The sequence below is a fragment of the Accipiter gentilis genome, chromosome 21, assembly GCF_929443795.1.
Source record: "Accipiter gentilis chromosome 21, bAccGen1.1, whole genome shotgun sequence".
NCBI lineage: Eukaryota > Metazoa > Chordata > Aves > Accipitriformes > Accipitridae > Astur > Astur gentilis.
Window position 1 is genome coordinate 6,630,930 of NC_064900.1, and position 22,486 is coordinate 6,653,415.

A 22,486-nucleotide genomic window follows, 5' to 3' on the forward strand; every position below is an offset into this window, starting at 1 on the left:
AGGGTTGCCAAGCTCCAATTCATCTCAGCAGGCACCACAAAATGCATATGTGCCATGGAAACATTTACAGACAACTCATGTGGAGGCAAGGTCTTTGTGTGAATTTAAACTCCTAGGGTCAGGCTCTAAGCTCCAAACACTCGGGCCATAAAGGAACAGTTAGCACAGTCCAGCTGGGTGCCTTTTTCTTCACGTTAGGGCAAGGGAAGTGGTCAGAAACCTCTTAGCATGTTCAGTGAGAGACAGGAAGCAAGAGAGGTGTTGTTCCCTTTACCTCCTTATAAAGGATTGCTCACTGGATGAAAAAGGGTAAGAGGAAATAAGGGACACCTAGTAAGGCAGTAACTCTTTCTGCACAGCCACGTTCCAAGTGCAGCTGCTCCCAGTTATCTGCTGGTTATAGAAAGTTCCACTTGAGGAAATCAAACAGTGCAAAGAGGGACATGGTCTTCACCTTAAACTGGGTCACGTAATCAGGAGCACACACACCAAATATGGCAGGGATCTCAAGGGACACCCCCAACCCTGCTACCTTTTGGCACCACGCACCATCCATCCGTTCTTCAGAGATAATGCACAGCAGCACACAGTGAATTTGCATCACTCAGCCAACACCCGCCAGCTGTCTGCCCACACAAGTGAAGTCATGTCCATGCTGCACACACCATCTAAAAACATCAGTAGCTAGGACAAAGCTCTTTGCTTCTGCATCTTAGGCCCAACACGCAACTCTTGTGCCATGGTCCCAGGCTTTTCCAGCCAGACCTTTCCTATTTCTGCAGGGCTAACAACATACACAAAGGGTTTAAAACAAAAAAAAAAAACAAGAAAAAAAAAATCCCACCCACAAAACCCGCAAACCATCACCACCAAAACCTTGTGATTTCAGCTGAAGGTCAAGTCTGGATAATATGACAGTTGCAGGCTGATGAGGAACAAGTAGCATTCTTGCAGAGCACATTTAACACTTTCATTCACCTGCCAGTGCAGGTCATCTACCCCAAAACCACACAGCTCCAACACGTCCTCTCCCTACATACACAGAGACTGAACTGTTCCTTGACTTCCTGGCTTGAGAAAACAGATCTACAGTCAGGCAGCTCCACAGTGACTGGATTGAGAGGAGACAGGATTGCTGTTATTAGCAACACAACTGACCAAGATGCTACCTACCAAAAAAGCTGTTAGCAGAATTGCCTACTGTCCCACAATCTCCCTTCTCCGACAGAGGGAGAGACAAAGGTAGTTTCCGTAAACCTACAGTAACACCAGACAGCACTCTTGTTTTCCCCTCAGAGTCCACTGTTACATGTTGCTTCAAAACATCTCCTTCTTACTTGGTATATTTACCTGCTGTCTCATGCCACAATCCATAATCAGAGCAGAAACACTTTGAGGGAGATGAGCCAAGCTTTCAAACCAACACAGACCCAGCCTGCAGAAAGAACGATGAGATCGAAGATGACAGCATCTTCTCACCCAGTCAGACAGATGGGGATGTACTAACAACCGTAGGGGTCAAGACGTGATGGGATTTTACAAAGCCCTACAGGAATGTTGCTCACAAAGGCACTTAATACAAGCATGTATACAGCTGGATGGAATAGGAGAAAAAAAAAAAAAAAAAGTGCACCAGAGAGGAGGGAGCTGCTCAGTGACTGCCTAGACAGTCTCTTTTAGCCAAACAGCCTGGCTTCTAGAGTGGTCCATCTGTTACCTGTATCAAAAGTCCACCTTCCCGACATCTCTGGAATGTTGCATGTAGGTACAAGCCATGGATTCCTTAACCTTTGCAGGAACCAGTGCACGCTCTGAAGTCCAGCCGCAGGTTCCTCTTGATGCCAAGGTTCGCACGTAACAAAAACTCAAGTTCTCAAAACCTTGTGCTCTTCTTCCTGTTGAGCTGAGCTGCACAAAGTTTCCCACAGTGGAAAAAGGCAGCAGGCTCCTTCTCTCCGGGTTTGTGCATATGGCTTACCGCTTTCTGCATCCGATTGCTGGCTGACAGCACACGAAGAACCATTCTGCCTGGGAAAACCTCTGATGTTGTCAGTCACGGGACAGGCAGCCCAAACACCGACCACGAAGGAAAGGTGTGGGAGAAGGGAGTCCTAGTGGAAGGGGCCATTCCCCTGCTAAAGAAAGTCAGTCAACATCATCTGCAGAAAGAGGGGTGTCACACGATGTCTTCAGCAGAGCGCTGTGGAGGAGAAGACCCTAGGCTCAAGAAATGGCCCCAGTTGCATAGGAAACCCCTGTTATACTGGCCAGTGTCTATCACTAACCCACCCAGGAGCCTGCGCCCAGTGTTGTCCCGCAGAGCCAGCCGAGCTTCCCTCTCGGTCACGTTGTAGCTGATGTTCAACAGCTGGATAAGGAGGATGTATCCCATGCCAGCTGTTACAATGGCACAGTACCACACACAGGTGAACGACAGAGCAGAGCTGGCAGCAGGGAAAAAGATGGGAAGGAAGCCATTTAGTTTTGGAGCAGCTGCTTTAGAGTGACTTTCCCTGGTAATCACTACCCTTTCAAATCCCTGTCTACATCTGCCACAGTGATCTCAGTTTGGTGCTTTCATCAGATAATCCTTAAAGGCTTTCTCAAAATTAAAGCTTCAGGGCTTACTTAATGAGAGCTTTTAGAGCTACCAGAGCTACTCTTGCACATTGCTATCACGCTACCTAGCTCTTTACTCTTACTGTTGTAAAGGCACTCGATCTTTATTGAAGGACGCAATGATGCTCACATTAGATAGATCATGAAATGGAGTACAGAAGAAGGCGGAGTCGCTTGTGCTAGTGTACTCTGCCCATCAATGGTAGCGCCAGTCTCTGAACTCATGTCTAACACTTTTTGCCACCCTTCCTGCCAGACAAGGCATATTAACACCGTCTGTTCTGAGAACGTAACTCGGAGGACCAGTCACTAGATAAACAGTGAGGGATGAGAGGGAGAGACAGCACGCAGATTCCAGATTGTCAGGCCATTACCTGCATCTGGAGACAAACACATTTAAGGTGTATCTATATAGGACACAACAAATAAGGACTTCAAATCCCAGCTCCTCCAACAACTTTTTCCAAATAAATGGTGAGCTCTCTCTGAGTCTCAGGCTCCCCACCTTGGCAAAAGCAGTAATGCATCCCTGCTTTCCACAGCTTTTTAGGGAGCACTTTTTGGTCAGGTTTGACAGCCAACAGCACTGGCCTAGAGCACAGAATGAGGAACATGAGCTAAGCTGCCTGACCAAGCCCATTCCCACCCCAGCTCTCTCCCAGACAGATGTCTCACCTGTAGTCGGAATAGGCCCCGGGGCAGTAGAACAATGCCACAAATGGAGTTCGTCCCCTACAGATGGTGTGCAAGGTCAACGTAATCCCATATACAGAGGTGAGCATGAAGAAGGAGAGTGCAAGGATGAATGCTTGGTGGTTCTGCTCCCCTACACAGCTGTTAATCCTCCAAAAGGAAAGAAGAGATTACTTAAAGAAAAAAGAAACAGGTTTTTCTTTCCTCTTCCCTCCCCCAGCTGTCAGAGAACCTCATTTCCAAGGTGCTTCTATACAACACAGGCTAAGAACTTTGAAACACATTCAGAGAAGCTTTATAGCTTTTTATAGAAAGGTTATAGGCACAAGTCAATAGACCAGTAGGGTAATGGTGGTAGATTGCTTGCCTCAAAGTTTTAGCAAATGTAGTATCCTTTGCCGAGACAGATCTATACCCTAGCGCTCCTTGGTTTCAGTACTGCATGCACACAAGCACCTTTGGGTTCCCTTGCCCCAGGAAAGCACTACTGCAAGTTAACTGAAGGATTGCTAGTGCTCCACAGACCAAATATAAAAAAGAAAAAAAACCAAAACCAAACCACCACCCCCGCAAAACCCCCCAATCAAAACCAACAAAAAAAAAATAAAACCCCCAGACGAAAACCAGTAAAGAACCAAAGGCAATTCTGAAGCGTGCTGTAAAAGTTACCAGCTATCAGGTCAACCCACTTACAGTAAAGTTTAAATTGCTCTTTACAACGGTAAGTACAAATTTACTGTTTTAAAGAACCCCACCAGGTCTTGCACATAACAAAAGCAACCCCATTTGACAGAGTCTGTAAAAAAAGAAGCAGCTCACTTAAAAAGGGGCAGGGCAGGGGCAGAGAGACCAGACAGTAGCCTCAGCAGCGCAAAACCTACCAGACACAGTGATGATCCAGTCTCCTTACACACCTGCCGCAAAGCCGGCAGTGCCCTGCTCGGGCTGGTCTGACCAGCTGGCATTTAGCGCACCAGTCCTTTTTCACACCTTCTGGCTCCCCAGCTGACATCCTGGAATAGCCTTTGGCCTCCCCGTTCACAGCACGGCCGCTGGCAGTTCCCGACATGGTGACGCCACGGAGCCCGTTGGAGCTCCCTCTAACACTCTTGTTGGGCAAACCCTGGTGCGATGACTTCTCGTTGCTTGCTGGGATGGGAAGGTAGCCGGGGTCTTTCTTGGCTCGAGACAGGGCCGCGAGCATGAGAATTAACCCGCAGGTGAGGGCGACCACTTGGGAAAAGCCCACGTGGCCTCGGGGAACCACCTCCTGGAGAAAGACATAGTACATGTAGCCCAAGGAGAAGAGCCCCAGGCTCAAGAAGAAGAGAGTCCGTTCCTTCCTCCTGTGGGTGAGGTAGTAATACCACAGCACCAGCACGGGCAGAGATGTCAGGATGACGAGACCCAGCAGGAAGTGCAGAGCGGCAACGTGGAGGAAGACGGGCAGCAGGACGAGAGGCGGCACGAGGCTGACGTTGACCTTCACGGCCCCCGCGAACCAAGGGACCCTCACCCGGTCCGCCACGGTGTCCGCGATCCTTTCCAGAGTTCCCGGGGACAGGGATTTGCACGTCAGCCACCTGTTAGGGGGGAAAGCGCGGACCCCCGGCTAAGCAGGCGGGCAGCCCAAGGCCCTTCCCCTGCCTCGTCCCGCTCCTGCGGCCGGTCCCGGGGCGGCCCCCGCCCGCCTTTCCCCGTCCCTCTCTCTGCCGTCGAGTTTCCCGAGAAGCGGCGCGCAGCTCCGCTCCGCTCCCCTCCCCTCAGGGCGGCAGCCCCGCGGGGGGCACCGGCTAGCCCACGGGGCTTTCCGTGAGGTGAGGGAGAGGACGGACACCCACAGCCGCCCCCGCCGTCGGGAGGGGGGGGGGGGGAGGGGGGGGGGTCTCGCGGCCGGTCAGGCGGAGGTGCCGGAGCCGTTACCTCTCGCAGCCCTCGTCCAGGTCCTCGCAGTCGCAGCAGCACGCCGCCAGGTGGTTCCTCTGGCCCCTCCGGTCCACGTACTCGCAGCAGCAGAGGGGCTCCTCCATCGCCGCCCGCCGCCCTCCCTCAGCCGCCGCCGCCGCCGCCGGGCCGGGGACGCGTCCCTCACGGCAGCGCCGCCGCGGCAGCCGCCCGGCCCCGCCCCCGCCGCCAGCCGCAGGTGCCTCGCGCCCGCCACCGCCTCCTCCACAGCGGCCCCGCCCCCTTCGGCGGAGCCCAGCCGCCATTGGCCGCCCGCGCCTCGAGCGTCTCCCGAAAGCGGAGGTGTGCGGGGGGGGGGTGTGTGTGTGTGCGTGTGTGAGAGGGGACACCCCCCCCGCCCCACTCACTCACTCGCCCCGGGCCCATCCACCTGACGGCGGAATGGCCCAATGCCTGCCCGGCGGGGGCGGGACTGGCCGTGACGCGGCGGTACCTGGCTTAAAGGGCCAGCGCAACAGGTGGCGGCCGCGGGGTCCCGCCGCCCCCGGCTCCCCCGGCTGGGGAGAGGGCCCGAGCCAGCCCCGTCTCCCCTCCGCGGACGAGGGAAGCAGGAGTGATCAGCTCTGCCGTTGCCCCGGGCTGGACACGCGTGGCTGGGAAAGTTTCCCCACCCGGCAGAGCCCCCGCGCGTGTTTAAATGCTGCCCGTGGAGGGTTTGGCCCCAGAACGCGGCTTTTTGGGACTTAAGCGCCCACGCGAACACCCCCTCGCCTACCCCGGGTTGCAAGCCGGGGGAGCACCACTGCAAGGATTTGCACCACTGCGAGCTGGACTGAGCACCACAGCAGCCAGCACTGCCCCACAGCTGTTTCCCTCGCTTTTTAATTTTTATTTTCATCTTCCTTCTCTCGGCCCGCCTCGAAAAAGCTTGAAGGCAGAAGAAAAGGTGTTTCATCATCAGTGAGCACACCGTGCGAAAGAACTAAAGAGCAGCCCTCGACGGAGGGAAAATACCGAGGGCTGAAATTTTTCTGGGAGAACTAGAAACATATGGCAGAAGGCAGACTGCCAAAGCTCGCAGTATGCAAGAGATTTAGCAAAGAGGTATCAAGCGCTTTCCCGTTTAGTTAATTAATCTTAAAAATATTAAGCCCTAAAGATGGTGACTTGTTTTACAAGGTCTCCATGGCTAAAAAAAGCATATAAAGATGCTGTGGCTGCAAAACCGCAACTTGTTCTTTTTCCTCCAAAACACTCTCCGCTGTCGGTCATTTTTTAAGAGGACATAAAAAGCTGCGATTTCATTAAAGACAAGGCCAGCTCTCTGCTGAGGGTGTCCTCCCCTCCTCCAAAATTTGCAGATTGTAAGCAAGACTCCCCAAGGCTGGCAGGAGGGACGGGTCGCCAGGCTACGGGAACGCAGAACCCAACTTACTTCTTCCAGAAACCTTTATTCCATGCAGCTTTTGAGCCAAATAGTAAAGAGTCCGAAGGTGACAGTTACAATCCCCACCCCACAAGTCCTCACACACACATCTGGTCTTCCAACATCTTGAACGGAAAGCTGATGTGGGTATTAACTCTCAGTCTTGCCGCTCTGTGTCCTGTTCAAGTGATCAAAACTTCTTTGGAGCATGGAAAGGGAGATCTTTAGCTGTGAAGATAAAACCATCGTATCCCCCCAATTACTTAGTCTCCTGCATGGGTGAGTGATACCAGGAAAATAATGTCTCCCTCCTCCTTTTCTTTTAAAGATCTCATGCAATTTCCTCCTCCCTGTTTCTATAAACAGTTGCCTTACTGTGCTCTCCTAACAGCTATACTCTGTACAGTTTGTAATTACTAACAGTCCAGCATGATAAAGCCTTAACACCTCGCCAGACAATAGTGCGGAAGGTGAGCCACCCCACTCATTTTTAGTCACAGTTAATGTTCATAGCAAATATTCTAAGGAACATGGCAGCAAAGCATGAATTTTCTTTTAATACCTGGCCCTCCCAGTGCATTTGGTTGCACAAAACATGTTTACATTATCGGCAACCCTCAGAAAACACACGGTAACAGGCACTAAGATGTGTCATGACTTCCAGACAAAAGTCTTATTTGGGATGAAAAAGGTGGTTGAATTCTTTCTCTCGCTCTTTTTTTTTTTTTTTTTTTTTTTTTTTTTTTTTTACACTCTGTGTGTTCAAAAAGCAGTTTAACACTTCAGAATTAGGAATTGTTTAGGTAGTAAGCAGAGACAATGAAAAGGGCGTGGAAACAAGGAAATTGATTTCTACAGTGAAATTTCCAGCACTCAGAAGCTTTTTTCAAGCTGTGATCAAAATGGTTAATAGATTAATAGCAATTTTGTGTGCAGAGACACCTCTGAACAAGGAGTATAAAAAATGGCTTCTTTTTCTACCCTCCTTTAGTGCGTGGGAGAACACAGAGCAAACTGGTGATGGATAGAGGTACATGTGAACTCCCCCACAGCTTTCCTAATCTAATAATTTCTTCTGTCACATTTTAAGATTTAATAAAAGAACTTAAAATCAGAACATTCACAGGTTATAAGTAAAAAACAAAAAGTATGAATTTACTGTCCTTCACTTACCGAGTTGAAATTTCAGCCTAGGGGTTTACCGATATTGGACTTCAGAATCAGAGAGACAAAACAACATTCAACAACTTCATTTTTTATATAGCACTTGTAGTATGTAAGAGCCTGAAGTGTAAGTTACTGAGAAGGAGGATTAACTCCATAGCTATGGAGCCTCTCAGAAACATATGGTCTGTAGAATTTGCTTGTTTTCCACTGGAGATTAGGTGACCCATTGATACCAAGGCTAAATGAAGCTCTCACCAGTATCTAGAAGAGTAATGGGGAGCAAAAGCCAGGATAAACCAGAATGAAGAAACCCCATAATGAGATGGGCAAATACTTAACATTATGTTTTGAGTCTTCTTAGATGAGAGGATCCGTTTTGAATTAATGCAGTCTTTGCTTTGTCATGATTCAGAACTGCATCAACACATCTCATCAATACAGGTATTTGACAGGTTTAAGCGAATATTTAATCTTAGTCAAAAAAAACCCCAAAACAACAACAACTCTCAACCCAAAACATCACAAACGTGAGTGTTGCCCATGTACCAAATTCAAGCCTAGGACAAAACAGGTCAAGGAGTGATTAAAACTTCAGTTAGCACCAGAAGACATCAAACAAAGGCTATGACAGCATAAGGGAGAAAACTTGAGTTGTTGAGAAACAAGAACATCACCAGGAAAGACTGGCAGACCTACCTGCTCAAGCATTTCAATTGAGTCTCTTAAAACTCCCTTCACATGTTTAACCTGTTCTTTATCATATTGAGGGATCTCCTCTTTTGATACCATTTCTGGTGATACGCTGAAAGAGATTGAGATTACATCAGAAACATGAAACAAGCACCTCCATGGCTTTCTAAAAGCAACTGCTCTCTGTGACCATTGCTCTGCCATTGCTAAAAGCATCCTTCTCCAAAAGCCACATGAAAAGCTGCCTATAGTTGAATTTCAACCCCTGTTGCCTTGAAGATGCTGCCTCAAGACCTTTATAGACAACAGCCACAAAGAACAAATGTGCTCACATTATGTCTGCAACGTAAGTTCTCACACTTCAGGGAGCAAGATCTTTCTTATGAAGAAAGTAACTCTAATCAGTTCTGAGATGATCACAATGGGAGGTCACCACACCACTTCCATACTCAAAATCAGGTTATGGTTTTTAACATGTTTGCTGATACCATAATTCAAGAAAGGAAGCAATATCTGAGCCTCTTCTGTTTGTCTGAATACAAAAGGCACCTATAATGGAAGTTTGAGGAGGAGAGGAGATTTAGCAGGAGACTCACAGAAAGAGGCTAAAAAGCTAAATGAATCTCTAATGTTACATTTGACATCACGCTGGTTCACACAGGATGAAGTGAACACTTTGGTTCCGTGATCAGCACTATGATATTCACAGAAGATGAGTCACAGCAGGGTGATAAATGCAAGCTAAGGTTAACACTCCCCCAAAAACCAGCTTGTCAAAGGAGAAACTTATTACTGCAAGATGCAGTCAGACATGTCACTGGATATCAGCACAGACCACAGACGAGCAGCAAGCCCCAACAGCTTTCGAAGACTTACCACCGAGTTTCATTGTTCAAGATTTATTTTAGATCAGATTCTCACATAAGCTGAGGAAGAAAGCAAGCAAAGATTGTGAATTCAACTTACTTCAAAGAGCTTTCTTCCTGAAGTTGGACGTGATAGAGGGACTGAGCTGCATGCTCTATCTTTGACAGTTTGAGAAAGAGTGTTACATTCAGCAAGACCAAAACCAGCAAACTGCAGGGAGAAGAGAACAAAAATCAAGTCCTGTAACAATTTCAGTTGCAATGCTACAGAAACAAGATCTGGGCTAAAAACAGCTAAGAAAAGAGAATCCTTCTGGGAGAAATAAAAGGTATGGGGCAGCACTATACTGAAAAGAAAGATCTATCAAAAAAATTCTTAGCAGTTAGCATTAAGCTGTGTAATAGCAACCAATAGGAACGACAACAGTGTCTCCTCTTGGAACTTTTAAAACTAGGAATGCGTAAGTTCTAGACTTTTTTTTATAGGATCAGACCTAAGTAAAACTGCAAGGTAGACTAGTTTGGCAAGTCAGTATTTTCATTCCGTGTGTCACTTAAGTCAATCCATTCCCCTCCTATACACAAGTGCTCCATTCAAATTTGGTTAGGATCTATCATGCTACATGCAATGTTAACATGCAAGTAAGGTACAGACAAATACAGATAAAGACCAAGATGAGCTTGAGCCGAGCTACATTTTAATGCAAGTGAGTACTTACAAGACACTCATTATTACAATGATGGTGGTGGTCCGACTTACAGCATCTCTTTTCCTTCCTACAGGCCATGGGAGAAAAGGAGGTTAAAAAGTACTGAAGAACATTCCTAAAGGATGCCTGCAGATACATGTCAGTGCCCAGCATTTCATACAGAATAGCTCAACAGCTTCTGATGGAAAAAAAAACCCCAACAGATCATGTGGGTGCACCAAGGCATTTTTGCAGTCATCTTGGACAAGTCAGCTGGACAGTTGGGCTCTTCCATCAGGAGGAGGATTCCTCTACCCCAGTAGGTTGGGGAGAACACAGTGCTGGGACATGTTCACATTAAACCTAGAGAGCCTGAGAAGGTTACAGTCCATCCATTACTAACATTCATTCAGCACATACGCTGCTAGTCACACACAAGCAGAGACAGGCTGTGAAGTGGCTCTCTTCTGCTTGTTCTCTTGCCCACATTAGTCTTTCTGACAACCAGTGTCAAATCAAGTTCTCTTGTAATTTGTCCCACCCTTATTGGCTTGGTTTATACGTTGGCCCAAAGGCAGCCTTTCAAAAGAGCATCTGCTAGTCATCAGGCAACAGACACTAGTGAGGGAGGGGAAGTATCCATGTCCTTTCCAAACTGAGCAGCAATCACCTACCACTGTGGGCAGGCTGATCTTTAAATATAATTACCTGTTCTCCTAAAATAGTTCCTTATGTTCACATTTCCTGCCCTGGACAAAAAGCATACACGAAAGCTGTAGTGTATACTGTGACAGACACACTCACCTCAAAAGGCAGGGGAGCAGCAGCAAAATTAAGTAATCGGGAAGTAATCTCAGTTAGGTAAAGAGAGTCCATTACACATGGCTGTTGATTCAAATGTTCTCTCAGTGCTACACTCAGTGTTGTCTCCCCCTTTAGAAAAAGGCACTTGCTCCTATTTCAGTGTTTACAATTCAGCTTGTGTCATGAAATCCACTATTCTCTGATACACATTAATGCACAGATGTTCCTCTGTCTGTAGGTGTAGCTAATATTGTATATGCTAGTGGCCAAGTCTGTCATGTCTAGGAGCAGTGGAACTGCAGGAAATGCTTCAGTGACCCAGAAATTACAGAATCAGATAGGAAAGAGACTCCTTAACATTAAAAACAAACAAACAAAAAAACCCCAAACCCTCCACACACACCCTGCAAAAAAACCCAAAACAACAACAAGAACAAAAAATTCCCACCCCACCCCCCAAAAAAAACCAAAACCAAAACCCCCACACACCACCAAAACCCCAAGACGACAGGGCCAAGGTGAGTGGCAAAGTCTAATCAACTCATGACTTGGGTGTGCAGTTATTTGAAGAAATAAAGCAATTTTTCAGCAACTTTAAAAAAGTCCGGTTAAGTGTCTTTCTGATCCCATCTTATTTTCAATCCTATGCAGGTACAGTGCAGCATTTTAGGTTTTGATTGGTTTTTGTTTGTTTGTTTTAAAAAAAGAAGCTGAGATTAGGTTTGATTTCATGAGATAATCATCATGAAAGTGACTATGCATGCTCCAAATCTATTTTATGCATGCTTGAACATACTGAAGCATTTGCTATCACACCCATTAGATAAAGACAATGAGAGTAACATACACTCAAGTGTTACTCATGTGCTATTTTAAGAGTTAAGTTTCTTGAACACACCTTTTGGTAAACACTTGATATAAAAAGTCCTACCTATTATGCTGCCCTGGGACTCTACTCCCATGTCACCAGAGGAGTGTTGGGAAGAACGTTTAGGAAGTGATTCTGCCAGACTCCGGTGTAAAGTGCGTCGTCTTCGTCTCAGAGCAACTAGTTTTCCAGAGTCTTCTATGGACTGATTAATTGCATATTCCTCCATTAGGAGATCTGATTCTGCAGTGGAATAAAAATAAGGTTACTGAACTTTCAAAAGGAAAGCTGAAAAGCCTAGTGCTGAAGATTTAAAATTGTGAGATATGGAGGGTGGCAGCGAGAGGAATAAGTGCACCTTCTAGTACATGAACTTAAAGCAGGCAATTGACATAAACTACACCTTGATCTGTACTACCTGTCCTGTTTGCTAGAGGGGACGTAGTACACTTTTCAGATATGGTGTACACTCAGCCTATGCAGGACTGTTTAATGATATGTTAGACAGCAGTTGGAAGAGCACTTCAAGACACTGTTAGACTGAGACTGGGAATTGTGTTAGACTGTGAGCTTGCAACCGTGGCTGGCCAGGCTGTTAACAGACATAGCCAAGGAGCCTGCCAAGTGCCACTGCTGCTCTTCTCAAACCCACAATCAAGGAAATACTTAAAGATAGGCAAAGGCAGTTGAGAGTAACAGCTTTCCTGCTGCTCCTCATGTTTCCTTCAGAAAGCAATTATGACAAGGTATACAAGAGCTCCTTGTTAGCATTAAGCTACAAGGCTTCTTTTACACCCTGGAAATGGCAGATATATTGATGACAAGAACTTCTGACTCTGAGATTCCTTTGGTGTTGCCTTCTCTTCAAACCATTATTTAAGGAATAAAGTCTGACAGACATGGAAACATACATAGGAAAGGTAGCCTCCTTACTCCAGCACAAAGAAGAATATGTCTCACCAAGTTGTTTGAAGTTTTCCTGTATTCCTCCCCAGGTATTCTTCTCAATTACGGACTTGACAAGGCCCCAAGGCTGTTTTTTGTACTTCACTTCTGCAGAAACTCTAATAAACAGAATGCAATAGTAAAAGAGTGCTCTGCTAGGTAGCACAGTGATAGCAGAAATCTCTTATCAGAAGCAGGCCTCTAGCATATGTCCATAATCTGAAATATCAAATGGAACTGCCTTGGCATTCTACCTGGGCAGCACTTAACTCTGAAGCAAGGCAAGAGACAGACAGTAGCAAAGACAACGTATCTAGCTAAAGCCTCGGGAAATCTGAGTGTCCAAATTATGGAAACATTTTGAAGTGTTTTCCTTCAGACTCAGGCTAGCAGAGAAATTCTCTCCTCTGAAGTGTTCTCATTTTAACATACATTTAAAACAGGCTTCAGGCTTTCAGATCATGAAGTCCTGCTTTTTACTCTGTATGTGTACACATTATGTATTACGTGGGCACTGCAATGGCAGCAGGTGAAATTCATTATCACCACTCATACACCAAGTGCTCAGATCCTACTCCAAGCAGACAGAAATTAAAATCTGTCTTTCTGTGGGCATGACAGAGAGAACGCGACATTCCTGCCTTGCCTTCCCCAGGTCAAGCTAATCAATAATGCTTCCAGAATAGAAATTAATTGGAGTAGAATCCTGCAGAGGGCTGCTTTAACAACTCAATGAATCCCATTCATTTTGATTTGTTTAATTCAAGAACACTGACTGTCCTAGAATATACTTTTTTTTTCCCAACATTTTCAAATAATCATCTAAATCAATGTAAGCCCACTGTGTTTCTAGTCTAACAAAACAGCATCTTTCAAATAGAGTTTCTGAGCCATTTTAAATGCACTATAATAAAGCCAGCTGTAATACCACCATGCACCTTCTGTTCTATACATGCATGCTCTGTGCACCATACTGAAGCCTAGGTTTTTGCTCTTAACCTATGGTTGCCATGTGTCTCAGATAAAACAAATATAGTTCTCAAAGAGGAAGAATGACTCACTCAAAAAAAATCATCTAGAACAGTTGGGCAAGGACCTTTCTTCCCTTCTCCTCCTCCCAGTAGAGAGGGCGTCTTTAGCACTTTTATAGCTGAATAATAAATCCAGGCTTGCTTACCTTTCCTGGGTACTGATGAAGATTGAGTTGAAAGGTCTTACTAAAGACAGCACAAAAACTATCAAGGATTACATAGTCAGAAAGTCACACAAATGCACTGAACATGGAACTTGATCGCTTCAGGCATTTTCAACAAATGGGAGAGGAAAGGGAAGTGCCTTCTAAGACTCCCCTATCTAGGTAGAGTTCAATAATGAAGTCTGATTCGCTTGAGTATCTTCCCTGCACCTTCCTATGAAACCATCCTCCTCTGCAGGCCCTTAGCAAGGATATCTGGGAAACTTTGTAATAAAACATCTCAAGTAGTTCCCACTAACAGCTGCACTCAAAAACGCACAACTGGTCAGAACCCAGTTCAGTCTTGGAGATGAGTTCTGCACCTCAGAGTCAACATAAGAATTCATTTCTCAGTGAATTAATGAGATCCAAATACAGCATACATGCGACAAGATAAACCAAGCTTATTTTTCAGAAGAGAGAAACTGACCTTCTCTATGCTGTTGGCAGATCTTTTGATAAGCACACTTCATTAACCCATAACATACACGCCTTGGCTTCTCCCCTCCCACTGTGGACCACTCAGGCTCACCGTAATCGACACTTGTGACTGGATGTGCGGCTGATGCAATATCTGTTCACAGTGTAGAAATAATCATGGTAGGGGACATCATGGGTCAGTACCTCAGCATCCACCTGATAAGACTGACCTTTCTGGCTCTGTTTATGCAGGATCTACCATTAAAAAAAAAAAGGGTATAATCATGGTAGCTGATTTTTTTAACTTTTGTTTTTCTTTTTCCAGCCTGAATTCCTTAGGCTAGATCAACCGACTCCAAGTGAACTACAGTAGGGAGAAAGCCTGAACAACCACAGTAAAAACCAGTTCAGAATGGCAAGTGCAGATGAGGTGGGGAAAGAGAAGATGCCTCCCATTAGAGCCAACATAGGCAGCTGCAGTACTTCCCCACTGCCATTTCAAGTACCAGATGCAAGGCTGGCCACTGACTCATGACCACAGCCCTTTTTTGAGACTGACCTATGAGACCTTTCCCAAAGCAGAATTACAGAGTGGTTGAGATTGGAAGGCATCTCTGGTGGTCATTTTGTCCAAGAACACTGCTCAAGAAGGGCCACCTAGAGCTGGTTTCCCAGGACCATGTCCAGATGGCTTTCCAATATCTCCAAGGAAGGAGATGCCACAACCTCTGTGGACAACCTGTTCCAGTGCTCTATCACCCTCACAGTGAAAAAGTGTTTCGTGATGTGCAGGGTGAACCATCTGTATTTCAGTTTGTGCCCATCACCTCTGGTCCTGTCACTGGGCACCACTGAAAGGTGTGGCCTTTGGTGATGAAAGCCTGACTCAGTCTTCTTTGCACCCTCCCTTCAGATACTTATATACATTGTAAGATCCCCCCCTGAGCCTTCTCTTCAGACTGAACAGTCCCGGCTCTCAGCATGTCTCATATGAGATGCTCCAGTCCCTTAATCATCTTAGTGGCCCTTCACTAGACTATCTCTCTCGCACTGGGGAGCCCAGAAGTGGACACTGAAAGCATTTCATTGCATCTTTTCACCCCCCAATTCATAAGAGATGTTAATACTTTTCCCCACAGACTTTGTAGAAGTTCACAGCCATCTGTAAAGGTAGAAAGCCTCTCTGATTTCATCAGCATTTGCTCACTAATGGTAAGAGAGGCAGCAACCTACCCTTAGAGATGCTACATTTAAACTGCAGTTCCACATTCAGCTCACTGAACTCTAATCCATGGTCAGATCTCTGACAGACCATAGAGTTGTCCTCTCCCTTGCTTTAAAGGGCACTGAACAGACACACACATGCACACAGTTACCTGCTTTTCAGTTGCAGTCGTGAACTTCCCACAAAGTGGATTGTTAATTGTTACAGTGTACGTCAAAGTCCTCAACTGATTGCCACTGGAATCTCTATTCCAAGGGGTTGATACAGCATCTAGATGAGAAATTACACAGAATATCACATGCAGATTACCTAAAAGGCATTTATCTTTGCCCTTTCATATCTTAAGAGTTTAGGAACAGTGGTGGGGAGAGAGAGCGAGCTGATTCCAGATGTTTGTGGGTTTTGCAGGAAAAGGGAAAAATGTAGTTCACTGATAAACAAAGGTGAGGCACTATGTAGCTGAACCTGAGTCTACTGAGACCTGAGGGTGGGGAGAAGAGTAAGCAATGAAATGAAAATATGTCATTTCCCATCTGCTTAAAGTTGAAGAGATTCACTTAGCATTATCAAATGCTTTTGCCACTTTGCCTTCCAAGCTGACACTGAATAAATACTACCCTTTTTGACTTAATTTTCTGTTCTTATGATCTCGGTGAATAAAATTTACTCATCCAGAAAATTAAAGCCTGCGAGTATCATTTAGGAGGATGCAATGATTTTGCCTCTGCGCCAGCCATACACATTTCACTACCCCACAGAATGCATCAACTTAATAGCCTTAGCAAAATTCAGGCATTAAAGTGCAGTTTTGTGGTGCACTGAAGTGAGGTTTTTACTCTGAAACGTGGCTGATCTACAGAAACAACAGGCTAACTTTAAATACCCTCTCTCACAGTGAAACTTTAATGCTTCAAAATTCTTTTAAAGCAAGGAGAAACTTAAAATTCAACTTAGCCCTATTTGACATTTCTCAGAGGCTGAAATTTTCAGTATAGTTTGCAACACGGACAGAAGGGAGAAGAGTCTATTACCTACTATACTCCTGGAATTGAGAAACCTCTGCATGAAGTGAGAATTAGTGAAGAGGATTTCAAACATCTTGTCTGCAGTGATGTGGAAAACTCTGTTTATAAAAAGTCTCCCATAGAGATCATTCTCAGAGACAGTCTCCTTCACTGCTAAGGAAAGGCAGAGAAATCAGGTTAAGAAAAGAACAGTATTATGAAGAAACTTTATAATATTCTAAGCTTCATTACAGCTCAAATCCCTCCCAAGCTTGCATCAGCATTTGTTTCTCACTCTCAGAAACCCAGTAAAGATAGCGGTACATGATTTGGTGGGTAGGTTGTCTTCAGGAGCAAAGTCCAGAATTGATTTTCAACACCCCCAGCCCCCAGTCTGCTATTTCCCTGTGCAAACATAAATCGATAAATAAACATCACAAGGTCCCATCCCTTTAGTTTTGCCTTCAGTATTCTACTAATCCTACAGGAAACATCGGGGAAGACAAAAAGTTAGCATATTTTTCATTAATATGTTTGCCTATTGTACAAAGGACACATGCATAGCAAGCAGGACAGTAAAACCATACTAGCTTTCTTCATACTGGTGACTAGTTTCAGAATTCTGCTTTTAACATCTGTAATGCTGGTAGTGTCCACAGTCTAAGAGAGCAGGCAGACTCCTAAACAGTTCCTCAAACTGTTCCTCCCTCCATACCTATTTATAAGAGGAACACAAGAGGTACCCTGCTCCATTTTGCAGTCCTGAAAAGTGCACCAAGATGCTTGATGCCATCCCCTATTTCAAAACCACCAACAAGCACCCCAGTAGCACTCTGTGGCTGCAGCACTGACCTTTGCTATTTCTGCTTCTTGTTGGTTGCTGGCATGACTCAGCTTTGTGGTTGTCTCAGCCACTCTTGCAAGAGATAAGGGATGGAATTATAATCCTGGAGGGCAAGCAGTTTCTTCTGCTAACCCCAACTCAATCTGCTTATGCTTTAGAAACAAGTCCATCCTAAACTGTAATTACCAAAACCAAACAAAAACCCCACCCCCACACATTACTAAAACGAAACAAAAAGCCTGAAAGCAAATCTTGTGGAAGCAAGACATAAGTCAGGATGCCTAACCTTTCAACTGATGCAAATAAATGCTTAGAGCTAGCAAAGGTCAGTGCCAGCCACCAATGCAAAGGTAACCTAAATATCAAGCTATAGTTCACAAGCTGCCTATAGGCTAAGGTTACAACACTTAAAACATTACTGCTTGGTAGCAGTCAGTATTGATAAATGCAAATGCAGCAACTAAACACTACAACAGTCCCCAACGAAATCCAATTCTGACTCTGAACAGACTTCTGCTCTAGTGCTGCTTCTAGTCTGCTAGAAGGTCGCTGTTATACACCTGCCCCCAAAAAAGTTTTCTTTGACTTAGGCAGGCTTCAATGTAGGACCCCAAAAGCGAAGCACGAATGCCACATTTTTGTGCTTGCACAAGAGATGGACTTCCTTCCCATGCCATGTTCTGCTTATGCAGTTTTAAGTCTATACAATTGCAAGGTGGAACAGAAAGGAAGCACACATTTTAAGAGGCCTATTTAACCAGCCAATATGCAGTCATTACAGGCTATAATACAGATTCTGCTGTGCTGAAGCATTCTGTGGGAAGCCGGAAATTTAGCCTGGGTTTTCAGCTTATGTTCCCTATATTTCCTCTCAGAGCTGAACCCAATTCTAGCAAAATGCAGTCTGAGTGAACTGTAAGTTTGACCTCTGCTAACAAGACCTCAACATTACAGACCTCTTTCAGAGTGCACTCCCCACTTCCTCTCTTTTGCCAAGAGAGAGGAAACTTTACATAGGGTTGTTGACATCCCCTTTGCCTACTGCGCATCAGCTAACACGCATGGAGTCGGGTACCACGTAATTCAAGCCTGGTTACTCTGGTTCACTCTTACTCAGCTGGACCTTGACATGGCCAAGGAATCTGCTACCACTTAAAAAAAAAACAAAACAAAACAAAAAAAAAACCAAAGGCCCAGACACACGATCAAGGCACCATGCATCAGATAAGCTTTGACAGCTATTTGTATATACATCTTAGCAAATGCAAGGTAATACAAATTACCTTGCCCCAGTGAGGCTTAGCTGAACAATGCAACTTCATGTTCCTCTGAAAGGCCTGAGGACAACTACTATGTTTCTGCTGATGCCAGGTAATTTGGTAAGCCACAGCAACTTATATGCACAAAGCCCATGAGTTATTACCTTAAGGTGCAGATCTTGCTACTGAGATATTTTACTCTTCAAGCATGAAGTCTGTCCTCCTTGTACCAAGTCTTAAGCAAGAGCATCCATGGGTCTATACAAAATTTCCTTTTAGTTGATTTACCTACATAATCTAGTCATGTCTCTAATAACAGTCAATGAAGTGCCAAGCGCATGAGACTATCTATTGAGAAATATGTTTTTACTTACAACCCCTTTCAGCTCTTGGAACAAACAAACAAATTTCTAACAAATGGTGTTATGACATAAAGCAGTATTTTCAGAAAATCCAAGCTGAAACTGGCTTGATACATTGGGCCCATCAGTCACATTAGACGCCAAGATTCTAACTGCTATTTTCCAGAAAGCCTGGAATTCTTTCAGACAATAGGTCTGGAAGGTGCATACATGTATGAATGCTACAAATGAATATGCATGTTTGTCTACTGTTTTCTTTTAACTCACAGGTAAACCTACCTGCCTTTTGTTTATCTCCATACGAGAGCAACAAGCATTCTACCTAGGACTGGCTTAGAAATACTGTTTATGAACAAAATGTTTTGTGCAGGTTATCTAGATAGCAGTTTAACTCCTTCACTTTTAATGCTGTTCTAACTGCTCAGCAGTATGCAATTAACCACTAACTCTCTTAGCCTGAATACATTTATAGATGAATTGGAGCTATTGTCTGATAAGAGAATAGGAGATTATTCTGACTTTAGGTTAGGATCCCTAGGGACCCAGAAGTAAACATATTACCCAGAGTGTCCTAGTTCAGCCTGAAGACAGCAAGTCTGTTCCCTCCCCCACTATTGCCTTGCACTTCATAAGGTCATTTTCATCACTGCAAAGCAAGCTGTGAAATAATGTTTGAATATAATATGCAGCAGTGATTGCAGAGGTTCGAAAACATCTGCAGTGCAAAAAAATAGACAAAACTGGAGCGGGGGGAAAGGGGCAGGAAAAAAATTGTTCTTAAAATTCCCATTAACAACCAACTGCTTGAAGCTAAACACACACCACAAGCAAATTAAGAAAGCTGAACTGATAAGAGCAGAGGCTATCAAACAAATTAATAAGATGGCTGATTTTTCCACTCTACAGAGTTGGGGGAGGATCAGGAGAAAAAAATGCATATATGCAAATCTTGGCCCTGTTGAGGATTTCTATGCTGCTAGGGATGAGGAAAAATTGCACACTGCATGAAGAATATGCAGGTAGGAGCCTTTGACCAGATACACCTGAAATCAAATCAATAAAACCAATTCCTAGAGCGAACATGTTTCAGACACCATCTGTTTAAAGACTGCATCACCAATATTAACCATTATCAAAGACCTCTCCTATACTTTAAAAGGCCAAGTACAAAATTAAGTTGGGGAGGTACTAAGTACTGTGACAATGCTAGTTTCTTCCAGTTCACAAGATAAAAAACCTTATTCCTTTTGCTTTTAGATAACTCAAACATACATCCTCCAAACCCCAAAGCAACAAATAATTGATAGTTATATGTTCAACAGAATAGGTGCTTTTGGTATTTTGATTAAAATGCCAACAAGATAACAGGGCTACTCTTCCTTACATACACTGTATAACCAAAATTTCAAATCTCGGGGGGGGGGGGGGGGGGGGGGGACGGACACCAACCAAACCAGGGCTGAAATAGTTTCAACCACCCTGTATTTCATTTTCTGCCCCATATATCCCTATCTGCAAGAAAAGTCAAGGCACTACTGTACCCATCTTGCAACACTACAGTGCAAGCTGTTACGCTCTCCTGCAGATAACATGTTTAAGGTGGTTATTGGTACAAATAGAAACAATACAGTAAGGCTGTCAAGTTATGCAAGGACATCAGGAATTTATGATGTCCACATATACAGAAAAGGCTGTTTTCCAATTTCCTGCTTCCCCCTTCTTTCTTTGAAGTATTTTATGTTGCTGAACATCGTCATTGAAAAAAAAAAAAACAAAACCAAACCACAAAAACCTACATACAAAAGTCAGTAGAGGAAATTCAGAATCTCCTGGCTCTATTATTTTGGAAATATATATTCTGTGCTTGAACTAAAATTTGTTTTCTCACATTTAGAATCAAGACCGCAGATATTAATTTTTAACTTGGCCAAAAGTTTGTCATGGCTCAAGATTTATACTCCAATTTATGAAACCGAACAAAAGCACCAAGACGCAGGTCAATAGGCCAGTGGTACATAGTGAGACACGTACTCCCCCATCCCCCAAGTAAGCAATGTGAGAATTGCTTAGGGTAAGGGAACTAGTGTTGCTAAGGCTCTGGCATTCCAGCTTTGGGTGTCAGGTGGACCTGGAGTTGGAGAACAACAATCTTGAGCTTGCCTCACCTTATTTGCCAGGACACCTCCATGGGCAGCCTGAGTATGAGCCAGAGGACACAAGAGAAATTAATCGCATGAGTAAACCTTTGCCATGTAGGAAAGCTAGTTTCATTTGCATGAAGGAATTCACCTTGTAAGAGCTTAGGACAAATGCAATAGAAAACAGACAGAAACAGAAGAAAAAAAAATTTAAGCATGAAGAAGGGAATCAGAGAAAAGATTCATGTTGTGGGACTAGAAAATCCTGCTCCGAGTAAAAAAAGACTAGTCTTGGGGGAGGGATGAGAAATAAGAGCAGTAGCATGAAGTCAGTTTTCTTTTTATTAAAGAGACATCTCCAGTTTAATATGCTGTATTTACTCAACATCACCCAGGCAGGGAGTATTTACTGCTATCTTTTAGGCAAACAGCAGCATGAAAGACAACAGGACTATTCTCAATCAGTTTCACTGGAGACCTTTGACATCAAAAATAAAATCCAGAGACAGAAGAGAGATGTGGTACTAAGAGGATAGGATAACTGCAAGATATCTAAAACATCCGAAGGCCAAAACTTTCTGCTGCTCTAAAAGACACACCCTGATGGAGTAAATAATTAATTTGTGAAGCTTATTAAGTGTGTAGGAGTATGGCATAAACAGCAGCCTGTTCAAGTAGGTATATTCACAAAAATGGTACCACCTGACATGCATGTGGTTGAATCTGAACTCAAGCAAACACCAAGGCAGTATGGGTGAGCAAAAGAAAAGTTAGTTGAATATAAAGTATATCCTCAGGCAACAATCACAACTTGCAGGCAGACAATTCAATCCATGACTTTGAAAGCTTTCCTGGATGCCTCAGCGATCCCAACATAATGACACCTGCAAGCAACTTCAGTTGTCAACTGTGTTTGAAAGGATGAGAGGCAAAGTTTCTCAGCCAGATTAAGAACTGCCCTCAATTAACTGAACTGTTCTATTCCTGCCAACAGGTGATGAAAGTAAGTTATCTCTTTGCATATGAAAGAAGTAATTCAGTTGCTACTGAGCACACCGCTGTTGTTGAGATTTTGTGTCTTTCATTTGCACACCACCATACAACTTTGGAACCAATCCAGGTTGTGCACAATTTACAGAATCCAAGATGGAGATATTTAACACAACATCCACCACAATTTCAGTAAACTGTTTCAACAGCTACAGCCCTTTGGCACGGTAAGCAAAAAGCTCACCCTAGAGAGCAAGAACTTGTCAGGGGCTACTGTGGGACCACAGAACAAGCACCCACAGACCTCAGCAGAAGTCTCATTGCCACCCAGCCTGGGT

General features: G+C 44.5%; 2 protein-coding genes across 5 annotated transcripts in view; both read right to left on the reverse strand.

Annotated features, from left to right (window-relative positions):
• Positions 1-858: 858 nt before the first annotated feature.
• On the reverse strand, positions 859-5,347 carry ZDHHC23 (zinc finger DHHC-type palmitoyltransferase 23). 2 transcript variants are annotated; one of them, XM_049824996.1, is made up of 4 exons: positions 5,236-5,347; positions 4,194-4,895; positions 3,295-3,462; positions 859-2,200 (listed from the first exon to the last, which is right to left on the reverse strand). In XM_049824996.1, the coding sequence occupies exons 1-4, from the start codon at positions 5,340-5,342 to the stop codon at positions 2,146-2,148; spliced, it is 1,032 nt and encodes a 343-aa protein (XP_049680953.1). In that variant the 5' UTR covers positions 5,343-5,347; the 3' UTR covers positions 859-2,145. The 2 variants fall into 2 exon arrangements, with proteins under 2 accessions (XP_049680953.1, XP_049680952.1); XM_049824995.1 differs by having other exon boundaries at positions 859-2,444.
• A 1,301-nt stretch (positions 5,348-6,648) lies between these two features.
• Positions 6,649-22,486, reverse strand: part of GRAMD1C (GRAM domain containing 1C) — a 54,152-nt gene continuing 38,314 nt past the window's right edge. For 2 of the 3 annotated variants that reach the window (XM_049824984.1, XM_049824986.1), the window contains 9 exons: positions 16,583-16,729; positions 15,703-15,821; positions 14,439-14,581; positions 12,688-12,791; positions 11,791-11,970; positions 10,086-10,143; positions 9,467-9,577; positions 8,507-8,612; positions 6,649-6,871 (listed from right to left, as the gene is read on the reverse strand). In XM_049824984.1, the coding sequence (XP_049680941.1) occupies positions 6,794-6,871; positions 8,507-8,612; positions 9,467-9,577; positions 10,086-10,143; positions 11,791-11,970; positions 12,688-12,791; positions 14,439-14,581; positions 15,703-15,821; positions 16,583-16,729 (1,046 nt within the window). In that variant the 3' untranslated portion in view covers positions 6,649-6,793. The remainder of the gene's footprint in view (positions 6,872-8,506; positions 8,613-9,466; positions 9,578-10,085; positions 10,144-11,790; positions 11,971-12,687; positions 12,792-14,438; positions 14,582-15,702; positions 15,822-16,582; positions 16,730-22,486) is intronic. The other variant, XM_049824985.1, reaches the window with a different exon arrangement.